This window comes from Calypte anna, chromosome 1, assembly GCF_003957555.1.
Source record: "Calypte anna isolate BGI_N300 chromosome 1, bCalAnn1_v1.p, whole genome shotgun sequence".
NCBI classification, from domain to species: Eukaryota; Metazoa; Chordata; class Aves; order Apodiformes; family Trochilidae; genus Calypte; species Calypte anna.
In genome coordinates, this window is record NC_044244.1 from 49,133,192 (window position 1) to 49,151,756 (window position 18,565).

Genomic DNA, 18,565 nt, shown 5'->3' on the forward strand with positions numbered 1-18,565 from the left:
TTTTTCCAGGCTGCGGTCTCGGTACTGCACACTGAGTCAGACGCAGCCCTGCACAGATTTCTTTGAATCGCTGGTTTCCTCCCAGTGACTCTTGACGCCCTGCCAGCAAAGCAGGGCGTAGCTCATTAATTTTTTTTTTTCTTTTTTTTTTTTTTTTTTTTTTTTTTTTTTCTGCCTCTCTTTAAAGCCAGACTGATTCATAGTAACTCCTTTAAAACAGTGGAAAGACACCACCCTCCCGCACCACCGGAGGAAACTTAAACCACCACCAGGTCACTCCCCTTCACTACAGCTCAGCGCTTCAGGACATCAGCACAAGCAGCCCAGCACACTCCTGCTCCCACAGGTGCCAGGACCGGTCCCAGCCCACACGGTAAGAGCTGCTCTCGAAAATCCTCAGCAACTTTTCTCCCTCACTGGCGGCTGCTCCCCTTACCCAGCACCTCCAGTTTGTTTTTCTTCCTTTGCTCTGCCACTTCTCTTCAACTTTGCATGAGTTTGCTCCGGGTCACATCTTTCAAAGCTTTTGCTTTGAAATCCAGCTGCATTACACGGCAAAGGAACACTGCAAGCTGCCCCGGTTGCAACTGTAGAGTGCTGGCAGCAGAGATGTTATTTTCACCTCCAGGGCATTCACCCTGCTTTTTCACCCTGGGTGCCCAACTTGGGCCAGCCCGGGTGTACCAGCTCCAGGGCACTTTCAGATCAGCATTGTTTACAAACGTGGGAAAACGCCTGCTCCAAATTAGGGCTGCTGGTTCAGCATTTCTGGCTCTCCCTTGTATTTTTCTGCCTGTCTCTCCCCCCTCCATTGGTAGTTTGCCAAGCTTTAATTTAAAACAGCAATGATCATTCCAAGGGAAGTTTGAGGGGCCCCAAGGGTGCAGGCTTTGGGGTACAGTGGGGAGGAGCTCACTTTTTCTGTTGGGGTCCTGACTTCTGAGGCTGAAGTCGAGCCCCAGCTCTTAAGCAAAGCCACATGATGGGTAGAAATGCGCGCTATGCCTTCCTTGGCATCTCAGACCCTGGAGCAGGGAGCACAGAGAGGCAAATTGAGGAAGCTGATGGATGTGCTAAGAGCAGCATGGGCTGCACGGTGAGGTGTGATGAGGGGAAGCACTGATGGGAAGTGTAGGATTGCAAAAAACAATTTTCCCTACTCACCTGCCTTTTGCCATGAAACCTCCCCCTCCCTCTCCTCCTTCACCAGTTCTCTTACTTCATCTGCTGTGGTTTGTATCCTGCGGTCAAACCCCTGAACTATTTTTGAGGTCTGAGAAAGGGAGAGAAGCAACTCAGTTTGTTGGCACCAGGCTTTGGTTCCTGTTGCAGGAACCCAGCCCGCCCCTGCATGGTTTCATAGAGCTGAGAAAGATTAAAACAGTATTTAGCCCAGTCCTGCTGGGAATGGTTGGGGCTCAGGCTGGTGCTGTGGACAGTTATTATGTGAATGGCCAAGAAGCTGAGCTGACCTTAATTTTGTAGCTGAAGGGTGAATTCTGTGAATTCTGAGATCCCCTCTGGTCTTCTTGCTGGAAGCTCAGTTTTGCAGGGGTGCCTCCTGCCTGAGACATAGATGTGTTTGAGTGGAAGGGAAGCTGACTGAGGTAGCAAGTGTTTCCAGAGCAGTCAGCAATCAGTCTGGGTAGAAAGCATTTCTGGAAGTTGCCATTTACAGTGATTAACAATGAAATCAGTTTAAATAAATAGATTTAAAAATATGGCCACAGAGCAAATTTCACTTAAAGGCTTTGGAATTCCTCAAGGCACCTGTGAGAGCAGCTTTGCCCAGGAACTGCCCACGTGACATTTCTGGACAGAGTGAGATTCTTTTCTGAGGGAGCTGGGCATGAAGTAAAAACTTGGAACTCATTACCTATTGTTCCTATGATAACAGGGGTTTAATTCAGCTGAAGGCCTCCACCCAGCCCACCTCACATAGTTGCCAAACCTGGGGACTGTGTGCACTGTAAGACTGTGGGCTTAAAAGTGGCTTGGGAATCAGCATAGGAAATGGATCAAAACTGAGGTATCTTACTAGCACTAACACTGCAGTGCCTTGGAAGTATACCCTGAAATGCAGCTCCTCCATGCAAGGCACTGCACGCCCACCTAAAAAGTTCCTCCTAAAGGCTCCCTGGAAGACACCCTCCTGCCCCCCTTGGCTATGACAAACCATTCAGACACGTGTCACAGTCTGAGCCATTCATCCAGCCTGCCCTGGTGTGAGAGCTGGACATCTCCACTGGGCACACCCCATCCCAAGGTAGACATCTGAGAGAGATGGAGTCGAACCACACCCAAGGACACATTCATGGAGGACAGACTTGGGATCTGGTGGAGAAACACCCAATTTTGGAGTGGGTGCCTCAGAGCTGCAGGGTTATTAGTACTCTCCAGTGCCCTGCTGAGGACAAAGAGTGCTGGGCTTGGAAAACCAGCCCAGCTGGCCTAGCCGGTGGTCTTTGAGTTTTGCAGTGAGAGAGTAATGCAAGTGCATGCAGCAATTACTGTTCGGTGGCCTGGGGTGGAGCAGGGATTTTATTTTGAAACAGTTCTGGGAGATCTGCTGATAATAGCTGGTGGTTTTTCAGTTAAAAACCCACCTCAGGGGCCTTGTCTATAAGGAGATGGGGGAGATTTGCTGCAAGCACGAATCCTTCCCTCTGTCACCTTCCCAGCTGCAAGGCTGGCACGTGGCACTCAGCCTGCACCTGCATGAGATTCCCCAGCAAAAGCAGAAGGGGTGGGTGGGGCACAGCCCTTCTTCCTTAGCCCTGCCCACTACCACGGGGCTTCACAAGCCCCAGCAGCGCCCCCCCAGCAGCCATGATACCCTTTTTATGATACACTTCCACTTGCTTACCAACCCAGCTCTATTCAGCTGCTGGACAGGTGCTCTCTTCACTGAGTGCTACACCCAGAGGTGAAAGGGGAGACGCCTGATGTCAAACTGGAGTTTGCCCTGGGATACTCAAATGCCCCACAAGGCAAGAGATAGCACTACTAGATCCATTTTATCTCAAGGGGCTCCTGTGCCTGTGCCCTTCAGCAGGGAGGTGACCCTGCTGTCACCCAGCACAACACAGGCTGCAGGGTGTGGCACTCCCCCTTTTTTTTTTTTTACTCCATTCTCCTGGAAAAAAAAAAAAGTAATAAAAAAGGACTGAAGAATGATATTTCCTTAACCTTCCTTCAAGAAAGAGAAAAGAAGGAGAGCCAGTGGTGCTCTTTTACACATCCAAAAGGGAGGGCCAAAGAAGGAAATCTTTTATCTCCCATCAGAAGATGGATCCTTAGTACTTCATGGGTCTTTTCTGCTGAGGCAAAGCAGTGAGCACAGAAACTGAGGTTCTTCTCTGTGGCCCTGCTCTTTTGACAGCCTCTGCCAGAACTGATAACTAACTGGTAACCACAGTGCTGTAATACTAGTCCTGTACAAATGTGCTGAAGCACCAGATCAAATGTGACCATGAAGATCCTCTGTCAGAGCCAGTCTGCACCCAGTCATCCTACCAGATGACACAGGGTCCAGCAGCAGTTCCCCATATCATTTGCCCAGAGGGAAGTCTGGAGTGCCTCCTTTCTTGAGTCGCTTTCTGCTGTTACAGCTGCTGGGAGGGCAGCAAAGCAGCACATCTGGGGGCTGCAATCTGGAGCCTGGTTTTTTCAAACCTCATTGGGAGACTTTTGGAAAGCACCTCCTGAGTTAAAACAGCTGGACAATGAACAAAGGAAATCCTTGCCAAATTTGCAGCTCTATGCACCCTCCTCCTCCTTAACTGTTTGCAGCAGGGCAGAGAATACAGGGAAGCCCCTCTCTGAGCAAGACCAAATTGAGCCCATGCCTTGTCATGGCAGGGAAGGACAGGCTAGGACAACTCAGCTCCAGACCCCACAGTTCTCCAACCTCATAATTCAAATGTATCCCATTTTTGTATGAAAACCAATGTGTACTGCAGGCATGGGGGGACACCCACAAGGAGAGTCCAAGGACAGGTCCTGGGCTAGGTCATCCCCAGCCCTGCAGAGAAACGTGATGAACTCTGAGGACTGGAGTGGCTGACGGCTGATGAGCAGTGACTCATGCTGAAGGCTTAGCTCTTCCAACATGGGGACACCTGGAATTACATTTGGATTGGAGGGAATCCAAGGTGAGGGCCTTTGCTGTCCTTTTGCCCTCACAGGGCAGAGTCTGCTCAAGGAGGGGAGTTGTGAAAGCAGCTGCCACGGCTGGGTCCAGTGTCCGCATTCTTCTCATTCCTGAGAGATATCTCCCCTGTGGGCCTCAGCAATCCTCTGGAAAGGACCCTGAGAGCCATGGGAGCAAGAGCTGGAGCAGGCTGGTCAGTGGGTTGCTGAAGACCAGCTCTGGAAACATGTATTACTGCTGAAGGAAGCTGGGCTCTGCGACAGGCAGTGGTCATGCCAGCTCAAGCAGGTGATCTAACCTGCCTACTAGGTGGCCTCCAGCAGATGCAGCCAGTCCAGTGTGGTGTGCCTCAACAAGGGGAGTTCCTGATACCTCATGGACAGCCATTTACACATGTGTAAAAGGAGCTAGAAAGACCTTAATAGTGTTCTGCCAATACATTCAAATCACAGGTGTTAGAAGCCCCATGAAAGCCAGACGGGGCATTTTACCTCAGGGTCACCTTTACCTCACCCTGTGCAGAGCACTGACTAACTCCAGGCTGCACAGCATCCTCTTGCTTGTGCTTTATTCTCATGCTCCTACTCCCTGCAGTCCATCACTCATGCACTATGGGCTGAAAGAAGGAGCTATCACACAATTTTGCAATTTAATCCTGCACAGTATTTTCTAAGCTGGCTAGCAGGAACAAGGGCACCTGGAGGCAGACTGATCCAAATGCTAGGGCTCTTTAGATACCTGAGTCAAATTGACCTTGGTGTTTCATAGGCTGTACTGGCATGTTCAGAGGTTTAGCAGTCTTGAGAGGGATGCTATCTGATAAGAAGCCATTTCTTTTTCAGTTACCCTCCCTTAGAAAACAAAAAGAATGATGTTTACAAAACTGTCTATATAAATCAGAGAACTGGAGTTTTAATTTTAAAATGCAGCCAGAAGCACAACTGATGTGGGCTCTATGGACCTTCCACTTCTATCTAAAGGCTGTGGCAAGGAGGAAGAGCAGGAGGTCCCACCAGAAATTGTCTGTGCTCTTTTGCTTACACCACAGTGTAACCTGAACCTTTCCTGTCCAATGGTTTCTCCCGAGTGGGCCCTGTCAGTGTCAAAGCCACACAGACAGATACACGAACCCATTAGGAAGCCACTCATGAACATGCACACAGGCACAGGCTCACACACAGGGTTCAGTTCCACTCACAGGGAAGCCCCAGGTGCATTCTCCCATTCATAGAGGGAGCCACGCAGGGCTGCAGATGCACACCCTTACACATACCACGTCATCACCCAGATCATCAGTCCTCCCACAAACATTTCTCACATATCTTGGCATCTTGTCTGAAGCCCTGCAAGTCCCAGCATCTCATGTATCTATTTAACCCACCCAGGGACCATCTAAGACACTGAGGGGAGAGGGTGCTCCCCATCACACCTCCAAAGGTGCAGAGGGACGCTTCTGTGCTTCTATGAGTTCTGAGGTCCCATTCCCTACCCTGTCCTCTTGCTGCCCATCACTCCCAGCCCTTCCTTGGCATGTCTAATGTAAGGAGTGACAGTGTGTTCCTCCAGCAATGCCTGCTGGCTCCCTGCCAGCTCCCAGGCATCTGTTTCTTTCTCTTCCTACTACCAAGCGAGCTTTGGAGTTTCTGTTGATGTTGTCACATGGCTGAGAGCTCCAGGGTGGTTCCTTCTGGAGAAAATGCCAATTTCTGAGTGTCTGCCCTAGGAACTTTGATATTTCCCCGCTCTCAGATGAATCATGAGCATGAGAGCTGGAAAACCCTGGTGTGTCATCTTTTGTGACCCCCCCCTTGCATCTCTCAGCAAGTGAAGGTTTATTACCAAGGGTGGATTCTTGAAGACTCTGTCTGATCTTACAAGAAATTACTCACATACTGGGGCTTTACTGCTCCCTTGGGAAGGCAATTCCCTCTGATCCCTTGGAGACCATACCACCAGGAAATGCTTCCCAAGAACCAAAGTTTTCCATTTAGTTAAGCTTATTTTCAGTTGTAGCCCCTCAGGCTACTCAGCACTTTCCTTTTGTTTGGCATTCATCTGATACTTTTACAGCCTCAGTGTACCCTGTGTGGTCACCACATGCACAAAATCTTCTCACTGCCATAAACTGGAGTCTCCAAAGGTCTCCATGTGCCCACACACACCTCCTGCCCAACCTTTTTCCCACACACATGAAATCTCTTCCCAGAGGCACCAGCCTACTCATGCACATGTCTATAAAAAGTATCTGAGTTGTAAATTGAGCCAGGCCAGACTGTCATAACCAGGTTGTTGACAGCAGTGCTGGCATACAGTGGTTTACGAAAGTCTGGAGTCAGCAAGGGCTCTGAATTCAGCTGGATCTGAAACAAGGATTAGAACAAAGGGCAAAAGCAAGATGCTTCACTGTGGTTGTTTAAAGTTGTCATTAGCTTTCTAGTAACATTGTGATTGGTCCAGAGTCACCATGCCACCAGAATATCACAGAGATCTTCACATCTTTGCATCCTGTCAAATGACCCTGAGCATGATGAGGACTCATGCTGTTATCACACACAGTGTCAAGGAGACACTTGCAGTTGTAGCAGGGGTAAGATGTGATCAGGGCCTCAGCTCAGTCAAAAGGCAGCAGTCAAAGGCATTCTGATAATTCTGCAGAAGTTTTTATCTCACCCTGAGGTTTTCTTTACTGGTAGCATCACGGCAGCATTGCTGTTTGTAGTTAGCTTTTTGCTGAGGAATCCACCAGTGACAGAGGTGTCAGTTTGTGGCTGTCTGTCCTACCCTCTCCAATTTCTCCCTTCCTTTCCAAGTGTCCTTAGTCCTGCTTCAAACCACCTGTATTCCTGGTGTGACTCAGTGCCACCTCAGACAGTGGTCAGGTTCATATACTTTCTCTAAATAGTGGACCTCCTACTGCCACATCAGAGACAGCGTATTGGGTGAAACAGACCACTGTACTGCAATCCTTATATTCCGTGGTGGCAACTGGAGAAGGTAGAATTTCTTTCAGTTGCTTAAAATCTATGGAGATTTTTGTTGACATTCTAGCCAAAAGCATTTTTTTTTCCTGAAATGCCAGCTTTTCTTTGTTGACAAACTGAATGTATTAAATGCAACAGACTTCAGATGAAAGACTGAGTTTTAGAAGAGTCAGGAGTCACTACAGTGCTCACAAGCAGTGTGATTTAGATGTCCTCTCCTGCCCAGATATCATAGGCTGCCATGGGCTATTGGCTGAGTTCTCCCCTCAGTCAGCATCCCTCAGAGCAGTCCTCACCAACTCACCCTGAGAGAGGCTGTCTCAAGCAGGAACTCCAGTTCAGAGAAAAGAATGGAAATTGAAGTCAGATGAACTACATATCTTAGGCACACTTGAGGTCTGAAATATTTCAGTTTAGTTGAGAGTGCTCTGATTTTTCACCCCAAACAACCCAATCATTCTTACAGAAACATCCTGTACACTTTCCCTCTACTCCTCTCACTGCAGTGAACTTTCTGACAGAACCAAAGGACCACTACCTAATCTAGTTTACTCTCTTGAGTAACCCACTCCCTGTATTTGAGGTACTATACTGTTGGCCTTTATCTTATCTCCAAGTGGCACTTTGCATTCCATCCTGATGCTTTGCTAAGCAGCAAACCAAGGGCAAGGACTCACGTCTCTGTACTGCCCTCCAGATAGAAGGGTCCAAAACACTTAAGTAGACAGAGGGGTGATATGGGTGGCTACAGTTTGCCTGTGCAAGAAGACTTTGCCTTGGTTTTTAATGGATAGTGCTTGCCTGCTTGAACTTGAAGTAGGTGTTGTTCCCCAGTCTGTGTACTCCTGCATGATCAGAGAAGTAGTCTCTACACAGATAACAGTTGGTCATGCATGTCTGTAGGCTTTTTTTTGTTGTTCTGAAAGTGGCTATTATGGTTGTTATTCATGGTTACTGTTGTTGTGGCTTGTTATTTCTCTTCATCCATCATCCCAGGAAAAGAAAAGTCAGTCTGCTGGGATTAGGGCAAGATCTTCTGTTGACTCATGCAGGCTGTTTTGCAGGTGCATGACCTTCACTCTTTTTTCCTCTCCAGCCTGCCCTACTTCAGTAGTCATTCTACTCTCATGTCTCAGCTCAGTTTTTCTTGGCTTAGTTGGGGTCTTTTCTCTGGAAGAAGCACCAGGGGTCTTAATGCAGGATTCAGAAGCATTTGCTTGACTGGTTCTCAAGGTAGCAATCCTAAAACTACCAGAGTTCTGCCAGAGTCCTGAACACTTGCAGGGTTAAATAATTGTGGTTTTGCAAGCTTTGGCATGAGTCAATGGAAAAAACTGGCAGCTCTAGGAAGGCTAAGACTGACTCATAGCCCAAGAAGAGCCTGATGAACTCCAAATTCAGCTGCAGTTTAGGTAGAGGAATGAAAGGAAAGACATTTGTATGCAGTTGTGTCTTACTGTTCCAGCATTGTGACCCCACCCTGTAGCAGAGAAAGATGTCTCATGCTTAAAAAATGGAAAGAGTATCCGTCAGTCACCAATGCTCCACCAGCTTCCCTGTCTGATGGGAGGAAAAAATCTGTGCCATACCATCAGAGACAGAGAGGATACTATTTCAATGCCATTTGTTCACCTACTGCTTCTATGGGTTTGTTCTCTAGTGTTTTATTTAAAAGGCAGTGAGAGAAGAAGAAGGGAAAGGATAATGAATAGAGAGGGAGGTTTGGTCTTTACCTCACAAAGAATCAAAACTAATCTGTGAGCATGTGTCCCCATAGGAGTTTGCATTTGATAGAGTGTGTATTCAGGGAGAGGTTCTGGCTTTCTCAGGAAGCAGGTGCACTGAAAGCACCTGAACTAACGGTGCTCTCAAGCAGTCTGAGAATGGGGCAGAAAAAGTAAAGGGAATAAAGGGCTTGGGTTTTTTCTTAGTGCATTTGTTGAAGTTCTGTGTGCGGTGTTTTGATTTTTTTTTTTTTCTTTCATTTCTGAATGCAAACAGGAGATGCATTTAAAGCATTGTTCTAGTTTTTTAGGGTGTTGTGAAAGCAGGCTTCAAGTACAGAGCTTTTTTTGAGGCAAAATAATTGGCAATAAAGCTGCTAAATTAGTTTTTAAAGAGGCCATGGAAAAATACATCCATCTAAGAACGAAGAAAGTTTCGTCACTGTTCAGAAAAGTCATAGAATCATAGAATCATCCATGCTGGAAAGGAGCTCTGAGATCATCAAGTCCAGCCCATGAGCCACTACTGCCATGGTTACCAGACCATACCATCCAGTCTCTTCTTAAAAACCTCCAGGGACAGAGAATCCACCACCTCCCTGGCCAGCCCATTCCAATGCCTGATCAGCCTCTCTGTAAAGAATTTCTTCCATATTTCTGATCAGGCAAATTTACCACAATTTGGTGTATTCACACCAATAAACTATGGTGGCAAGAGCACCAGTTACAGTTTTTGTAAGATCCAAGGTAATCAGAAAAAAAGGCTAAGTAGTTGAAGGGATGGCTTTGAAGATTTGACTCAGAAGCTCTATTCAAGGCATCTGTTGCAGATTTATACCCTAGTCATGGCAACAGCAGTGGATTCTCAGTTTTCATATCAATTGCCATTCAGCATTTTGAAATCCTCGTTCCCTTTGCAGTCAATGAAAAGAAGAGGTTTAATGCTCAGATGGGGTGTATTAATGTGGTAGTCTACATATAGTATTGAGAACCTGGATTTTAGCAAAGCTGAATTTGTAAATTAGTGTCACTTCAGTCAAAGAACTCCTAAGAAGGCTGTACTTTCTCCAAGATCATCACTAAGGAAAGTACAAGAGGGGACCACAGTGACCAGGCCATCCAGACTAATCAAGTCCTAGAGCATGAGGAGCTTGTGAGGACACTGCAGACAAGGAAGCCCATCCCAAGTTCAGTAAGACAGAGCTAAACAGTTCCAGAGAGTTCTCTCAGGGGAAGGAAATTTCATAGTGGGCAAGTTCTTGCTGAGGAGATAGGACCAGTCACCAAACCTAATCTGTCTTTCTAAGGAATGGCCTTGTTTGGGTGGAAGGAGTGATCTAACAGGTTGCTTGAGATCCTGAACTCGAGGAATTCCTCCTGGTCATCAGCTAATGCTGAACTGGACAAGAGGCCACCAATGGAGAAGCCTGGCTGCCCACTGTGGTTTGGGAAAATGTATCCAAAGCAGTGCAAAGAATAGTCACAGCACTTTACTTACAGGAATACACTCCTACACTGGGCCACAATGAGAGGAAAGATGGGAGTGGAGAAGGAATTATTGCTTGAAAAAAAAACCTAGCACACTCATGGGGCTTTACAAAGGCTTTTGTTACAGTTTGTGTGAAAGACATAATAAAGTGTAATTGTCTTGTTTCATGACAGTGTTACCACACCCGGTACAAATGGTGACAGCATTACCTGAGTCACCTGGACCAAAATAACAAGACAGCCAACATTAAGCACATGCTTGATACTGCTCTTCAGTACTACAAAGACAAAAGAGCAACACAGCCCTATGAAACTTTCTAGGAAGCAATCTTTCACTGGTCAGAGTGGACCTAGTAAATGTCTGGCTGAGATCTGTGACTGGTATTAATAAATGCCTGGAAGGAGGAGGAATAAGCTCACTCACTTTCTGTGATTGGTCTGCACTCACTCTCACAGCCTAGATTTGTTCTTGGTATTTTGCATTTTCAGAGGAGAAGTCAGCAGCCTTGACAAACAGTGTCATGAGACATAAAGTACATTCCTTTCCCTTTCCAATCACATGTTCCTGAATGACAGTGAATCTTACCAAATGTAAAAGCATGCAGGTTACAGAGGAAAAAAACAAAACACCAAAACAAACCAAAGAGGAATTTGCATTACAAGATTGTCTTATTACACTATATATGCAGTGATCTGCGTCTCTTTAATTTTAGCAGGGAAACAGGCAGTTTTAATTGCAAACATAAGCATCTTCCTCTGCTCAACAACACCCCAGTGATGTTTCTGTTCTGGTTACTCTCTTCTTCACATACCCACATGGAGTGGGCCACTGAGTAGGGGTAGCCCCCCAGCCTACTCTTCACCACCATGCAAGCCTCATGCATGCAGGAGCTCACAGTCTTCCACTCCACACCACCTCTCCATCTCCCAGACCAGCTGGAGGAGGCTGTGCCACCAGAGTGAGAGGGAGAATAGGGAGAGAAAATATTTTCTGACCTCTGTGAATCCTGTGGGCAAAAACTCTTTGTCCTGAAGTGTAGGCGTGGAGTACATAGTTTTTATTGTACATAACCACATATCAATTTAAGCAACCTGTGTATAGACTCAAGCTATTTTTAAAATGCCCCCAAGCTGACTACCCCTGCTCTGCATCTCCTCCCAAACTGGTTCCTTTACTTCCAGGCTTTCTTTAATGTCTTATAGAACTCCCTCACAGATTCTGACAAAGATTTCAGTGAAATTTTTTTTTTTTTTTTTTTTTTTGACTGCATGCTTCCAGAATGGATTTAAGATAACTTGTCTTCTCACATGTAAATAAAGATCATAGCAATGCTATTCTTTGATTCAGCCCTTCCCTTCACCTCCTCCCTCTGTTTTTGTTCTCCTCCAGAGCCCTCTGTATCGGTGACACCACCTGGAAGAGACCCAAGATGTTGGTGCTACTGGCTGGTATCTTTGTGGTTCACATCGCCACTGTCATCATGCTCTTTGTCTCCACCATTTCCAACGTAAGTAGAGACCACCCTAGATGAGACAAGGCTGTTGCCTTCCACTGCAATAGCTCACTTTTTATATGACTGGCAGGAGAACAGGTGGATGGGTGCTCAGTTCTATAAGTGAGTTCTATAAGGAAGGTGGGTGTTGGTTTCTTCTCGCAAGTTACAAGTGAATGGGCAAGAGGAAATGGCCTCAAATTGTCCCAGGGAAGGTTTAGATTGGATATTAGGGAAAATTTCTTCACTGAAAGGGTTGTTAGGCACAGGAACAAGGTGCCCAGGGAAGTGGTTGAGTCACCATCCCTAAAGTTATTTAAAAGATGTATAGATGTGGTGCTCAGGAACATGGTTTAGTGGTGGACTTGGCAGTGCTGGGTTAGCAGTTGGACTTGATTAACTTAAAGGTCCTTTCCAACCAAAATGATTCTATGATTCTATAACACCCACTCATGGACATGAGTAAATACGAAGCAGTGATGCATATGCTCCCAAAGCAGAAAGGCAGCCAGGGTGGTACAGCGGGTGCCCCCTGGTCCTAAACCCCCAAAGCCAGCCAGCAGCACCTCAACACTCTCCATCCAAGAGATTGCTATGAGGAACAGGGGAGCTCTGCAGGTGGCAGCTCTGACCCATTATTCATCACCTCATGTGTCTCCCAGGCTGTCATGTAACTGGGTGCTCCCCTGTGCCTGTCCCTGGGGGTTGCCACAAGCCCAGCTCCCAGTGCTGCCCCCAGCAGCAACCCCAGGTGTAAGGAGGGACAGCAGGACCTCCCTGCTCTGAGCAGACAGGATCTCCCCACACACCCCCCTCCCTTCTGGGGAGGATTTCAGGGGCTCTTTGCAGGAACCTAGATGACTTGCTCACCTCACAGTGCCTCCCTACCCCCTTGACATGGAGACAGTATGATGGGAGTGATTTCAGTTTCTTTAACTTGATCTCCTCATGTATTCAACACAGATATATGGAGCTTTCCCTTTTTGAGAGACCTGCATCAATCTCTGCTTCAGAATTGTTTGTATTGTACCATGTTTTACTCTTCAGAATTAGCTCAGGAACTCAGAACTCACTTTCCTATATAGTCATGTTTAAGACAGGAGATGGCTGATATACTGAGCTGTAGCACAAGTGTTTGGTGTGTTTCAAAGTAAGTATGTAAAGTTTAGCTGTCTTCATATCATGTTGCTGTGACACTTAGGGACATGATTTAGCAGGACTTGGCAGTATTAGGTTTACAGTGGCACTCAGTGATCTTAAAGGCCTTTTCCACCCTAAATGATTCTGTAATTATTTCCCCCTTATCACTGGGAAGAGACTTCCCTGATGTTTCACCTGTGTCATCTCATGCCTGATCAGGCTGTTCAGCTGCTGCCCATGCATGTTGAATTTCTCATCTTTCTGTCCTGTGTCACTTGGACTACTGTTGCTGCCCTTATTGTTTTAGTCTGACAGATGGCCAGAAGAGTAAGGCAACCCCCCCCACAATGTGACTCTTTTCACCCTGTTTCAGGTTTGGATGGTGGGTTCTTCCAACTTTGGAGCAGCCACATCAGGACTTTGGCAACTGTGCAACAAAACCTGTGTAGACCTGCTAGTTAATAGTGATGATGAAGGTAAGTTTCATCTACATTTACATGGTGGTGATGAATTGCAGGGCATTTGTGTTCAATACTGAACACAAGGCTGAGTCCTGACCTTCTCAAATCTATTCACAGCTTCCCTCAAAACCGTGCAAGCATTTATGATCCTCTCAATCATATTTTCCGTCATCGCACTTATCATGTTCATTGTCCAGCTTTTCACTCTGGAGAAGGGCAAACGTTTCTACATCACTGGAGCCTTCATGCTGGTTTGCTGTAAGTATAGATGCTTTGCAGTGGCTCTGCATGCATCCCACTGCCTCTGCAAGCACAAGTAGCCTCACACTCACAAGGCCATCAGGGGAGGTTGTCAGCCAGCTAAAAGTTTTAAGTAACCCATTTTTCTTTTATAAAACAAAGGAACAAGGAATTGAAAAGTTGGTTTGTTTGTTTTTACTGTAGATAATGAAAATATTCACAGATTTTCATTAGAAAACCTCAGCAGGTTTTGCAAAATACCTTTGAAAGACAACAAAATGGGTTCAAGTATTTTGGGGGGTAGGCAAATAATAAGCTAGACAATTACTGCTCATGGTTTTCAGCATGTAGCACCAAACTGTCTGCAGACCTTACTACAGATCTTATCCGATCAAAGGTTTGTTCTTCATGACACCCACTAAAAAGACCTGAGTGCTTTATGGCATCACATCTGCAAGAGCAGTCCTCCATAAATAAGCTTTATGAGCACCAGCCCCTTTCTTCTGTGGCACAAAATGTGCAGTACTATCTCAGGGGACGATAGCACCTTAGAAGTACTGCAGCAATACTGGTTTCTGTGTGTTTTCCAACTCTTTTTCTTTTCCTCCTTCCCACAGGGCTCTGCATTCTGATTGGAGTCTCCATTTACACAGCTCGGTTCACAGGCCGGATACCCTTCTCCACAAATACTCACCACGGCTACTGCTTCATACTGGCCTGGATCTGCTTTTGCTTCAGTTTCATCATTGGCATCCTCTACCTTGTTCTTAGGAAAAAATAAGGCTGATGGGTGTCCAGGGGAGAGGGTTGGCTACTGGGAATGGGGAAGAATTGCTCTGCTGAAAGAATTGCTGAGAGAAAGAGATGGAAACACTCACCATCATCACTACTGCCACCACCACAGAAAAATCACTAACAAAGCTAGAATCCTAAGAAACTCCTCCAAAACCGGGGAGAAACAACTCCAACTGGCCTAGCAGTTCCTGGGGCTGTTGCACCAGAAACCTTCAGGTGACCCAGACTGCTGTTGTCTTATTATACAAAGTTATGTCATAACTTCACAAAGCTTCAGACTCAGCAGTGATGATTGAAGAGTACCACAAAAACAAGGGCTAAATCTGTTTCCCTTCCTAGAGCCCTTCTCACTTACCTTTCGGTGTGTCTTGTGGGTTGGGCATTGAGGCTTATGGCTCCTTTTTTGTCCATTCAAACAAATGGGATGGGCCTTTTGTTACATTTATATATATATATGTATATGCACATATGTGAAAGTTAGAGACATTAAACCGAGAAACAACCCAATAGAAATCAGATTAAGTTAGTAATAAAAATATCTCAAGAAATAAGGCAGCAGTTTATTGGGATTTTTTTGCTGCTCTGTTTATTATTTGATATTCCCATTGTTGAATCAAATTCAGGGAGGAAAGGCAAATATACAGGTGTGGATGATGGAGGAAGGGAGACAGACAGAGAAAGAGAGAGATAAAATGTGGGGGTGAAGATACACAGGGGTCCTAATTACAGAGAATGCAGTTGCTCAATGATGCACATGCAGGGAGGCAGTTGTTTGGGTGTGTCTCTACACTAAAATATTCTGTTCAGCTCCAGAACATGGTAACAGCACCACCACATTATAGATCTTTACAGAGACAAATCCTTACCTCTAGGCAGGTTTTTTTTTCCCATGTTGTCACTTGAGACATGGTATTAATTGGGAGCCCCACCTTGTGACACAGCTTATCTCAAAGGCAGATGACACAGGGTAGCAGAGGAAATGTATTCCCTAATGAGAGATTTGAAGAGATAAAGCAGGGCTTGTGAGTTCTTGCTTCACAGCCTTCGGCTGGTCACTTAACCCTGTACTTTTCCATCTGCCGAATTCTTCCATAAAACTATACCTACCTCCCCAGGTTGCTGAGAGATTTTAAGTCCACTCTGTAATACAAGGTCCCCATGTAAAAGGCTGGCATGGGAAAGTAAGGCAGTGGTACTTCTGCAACCTACAAATTTCTATCAGTTTGAAGGACCTCAGTTACAGTGGCATTTATAAAGTATAAGAGGTTAAAACTTCCTGTGATTCCATCCACAACAGAGAGTATAAAAAACCACGAAGGTGCAGATTGCTCATGGATGCTATTTACTTCTCTTTCTCTCTCTTTCTCTCTCTTTCTCTTTCTGTTACATTTTCTTTTTATGTAGACTTTGTCAGTTTGGTGGTTATATTCTAGTACTGTATGTTGCTGTTTATTAACAAAGGTTATTTCATATATAGTCATTGTAAATATTTTGAAATGCATATTTTTAACTTTGAGGGTATAAAAATAAAATCTGATTCCCTTTATTATAATGAGTTTTGCTTTGGTGTTTTTTTCATTAGTGTTTTGGATATTTATTAACAGAAACATTTCCTGTTCCCACTGAGTTAAAGCACGCTCCTTTAAAATTATGCAGAACTACCACGTGTCCTTGCTTGTATGTATATGAGATTTCCTGTTTCATAGGGGTGGAGGAAGCAGAACATTTAAGAGTTCCTGTTTCAGGCTCTCTGCAAGCCCTAGCAGATGGCGTGAGCAATGGTATCTCTCACTCCTAGAGCCAGGCTTTGCAGAAGAGCTAGAAATGTACTTTCACCCTCTAGCAGACTCTCATCTCTGCAGAAGCTGGTTCCTAAGATGCTGCAGGATTTATTATGTCTTAGACCAACCCCCAGCACAACTGAGACCCAAAGCCTGGGCCACATGATTTCATCTAGCTGTCGTCTCCTTAGATTTGTTTGGCCAAAACCATCAAGACCTCTAACCTTGAACAAAGAGTCCAAAGCCCAGGACAGAGGCAGAACTCAGCAAACTTGGGGCACTATCCTGTGAGCTGTGAGGAGAGGTAAAGCCTAGAAATCAACTGGGTAGGAAATTTGTCTTTATAAATCAATCCACCTCAGGGTGAGTTAAGACACATGCTGATCAAGGGCAGAACTATAACATTAATCTTTAGGAGCTGGAGTTTCATCAGAGAAGGACCTCATATATAGCTGGGTGTGGGAAGGTTCATGTTGTGTGCTGCGGGAGCACTTGCTTTGGTGTCACAAGGTCCAAGGACCCTTGCTGTCCTCATCATCCTGGCACTCCGAGAAGTGCAGGGAAAACAAAGACTATCCAGGCACTGGGGGATGAGGCTTCTCTGGCTACAAGCTAATACTGGCAGCTAAGATGTGAGCTAGTGGATGAGGTGGGAATACTGGAGGATTTAGCCAGGGAGCTTTGCAGAAGCACACCTGCTTGCTTGACTGGTATCCAGGCACTTTTTCTAGTAGAGCATGGATCTCATGTAACAATATGATACCTTACAAGATAACAGAACAATCTCAGCTTTGTTGGGCTGCCCAGGACAGGTCAGATGCAATGCTCTCAGATTTTGAAAAACAGTCTCCAATGACTTTTGCCTCACGACAAAATGTTGTCACAGGCAGCTCAGCAAGGTTATGAAGGTTAAGGGACATTCTGGGCAGTTTTGGTGTCCTAGTCTGCAGTTGGGAATAATCACTGGGTCCTCTGGCATCTGGCAACACTTGTCATGCAGTCCTTCAGTATATCCCATCCCAAATGAGATAGCCTTTGCTCCACATCTGGCAGTTCCCACCACCATCCTCTGAGTCCTGTTATATCAGGGGCTAGAAGGCAAGGGATTACACAGGGCATTAGTAGGACAGAAAACACCAAACGGAAAATCAGGTGCAACAAAGATGAATCAATTACAAAATTGAATGCAGCAAAAAAGGATATGAGCAAATGGCACGATTGTTCAAGTTGTGTGACAGGTGTTTGCTCAAAGATCATCTTCTACACAGCATGAAGGGCACGGACCCAATGCCACGCAAACTTTGGGACACAAGAGTCGTGTTACTCCCATGAGAGCCATTACAGTGATTTCAGGAATCCAGTCCTACAGGGGTCAAAACCAAAACTGACTCAAATTACTTCAGGGACAAATCTCAGCAGGGACTTTGCACTGGATGGGAAACCTTCAGAAGAAGGCAGAGAAACAAAACAATCCCCATGCCTGAGACTCCACTTCAGAGCAAAGAAATTATTCCTCTCCCTTATCCTTTTTCTTCAGGTCACAATGCAAGAAGGAAAGGATTCTCCACAGGCAAAAAGTTGACTAATTCAGGGCATTTGACTACAGTAAATTATCTAGAATAGGTAGACAGTCCACATGCTAACACTGATTAAAATCACAGCAGGAGATTGCAGAGGCCAAATACAGAGGACTGCCCTGCCAGACTCAACTTTTCTGAAAGCCCCTAAGGAATAAAGTTAAAGAAAAGTTCTTCAAAAGGGAGATGCTCCATGTTAGGCCAGCACAGACTATTTCACTAGTCATACTCAGGAGGAACAGGTAAAAGTTTTCTTCTGTACTCATTACAAACTAAGGAGAGCAGAGTGTTGTAGGAAGAGCTAAAAATGAGGGATAGCCAAGGTGACAAGAGCCTGACCAGAGAGTCAGGCTATGCAGGCTGGGGAGAAGTAGTCCAATAACTGCTCACATTAAGAGGTTTGAAATTATCTGTACATGTTAAGGGGAGTGTTGCAAAAGCCTCTGCAGACATCTCAGGGCAGAGTTCTGCTCTGTGAAAGGCAGAAGCCACAACCATCCAAGAAAAGCAACTGACCTGCAGGCTGATCAAGGGGAGATGACAGCACTGCAAACACAAAGGCAGCAGCACTGCTACAGAATACAGATGCCTGCCAGCACACTCAGGGGAGGAGAATGGCTTGATTCCCTTGCAGCAAAGAAGATGAAGGGAAAACAAACTATCAACACCAAAAAGCAGGTGGGCAAAGGAATGGGGAGATGATGGATGGAATAAAAGATGATGTGGTGTAGA

General features: G+C 45.7%; 1 protein-coding gene across 1 annotated transcript; it reads left to right on the forward strand.

Moving 5' to 3' along the window:
• The first annotated feature begins 234 nt into the window (after positions 1 to 234).
• Positions 235 to 16,022, forward strand: EMP1 (epithelial membrane protein 1). Its single transcript, XM_008497017.2, has 5 exons — positions 235 to 373; positions 11,737 to 11,854; positions 13,353 to 13,455; positions 13,558 to 13,698; positions 14,298 to 16,022. The coding sequence occupies exons 2-5, from the start codon at positions 11,777 to 11,779 to the stop codon at positions 14,459 to 14,461; spliced, it is 486 nt and encodes a 161-aa protein (XP_008495239.1). The 5' UTR covers positions 235 to 373; positions 11,737 to 11,776; the 3' UTR covers positions 14,462 to 16,022.
• The last annotated feature ends 2,543 nt before the right edge of the window (positions 16,023 to 18,565 follow it).

Bases quoted from the DNA above. Each gene is read 5' to 3' on its own strand.
- EMP1 (XM_008497017.2), top strand. From the start codon at position 11,777: ATGTTGGTGCTACTGGCTGGTATCTTTGTGGTTCACATCGCCACTGTC. The intron at 11,855-13,352 runs GTAAGTAGAGAC...ACCCTGTTTCAG, and splicing joins TTGTCTCCACCATTTCCAAC to GTTTGGATGGTGGGTTCTTC. The intron at 13,456-13,557 runs GTAAGTTTCATC...ATCTATTCACAG, and splicing joins AGTTAATAGTGATGATGAAG to CTTCCCTCAAAACCGTGCAA.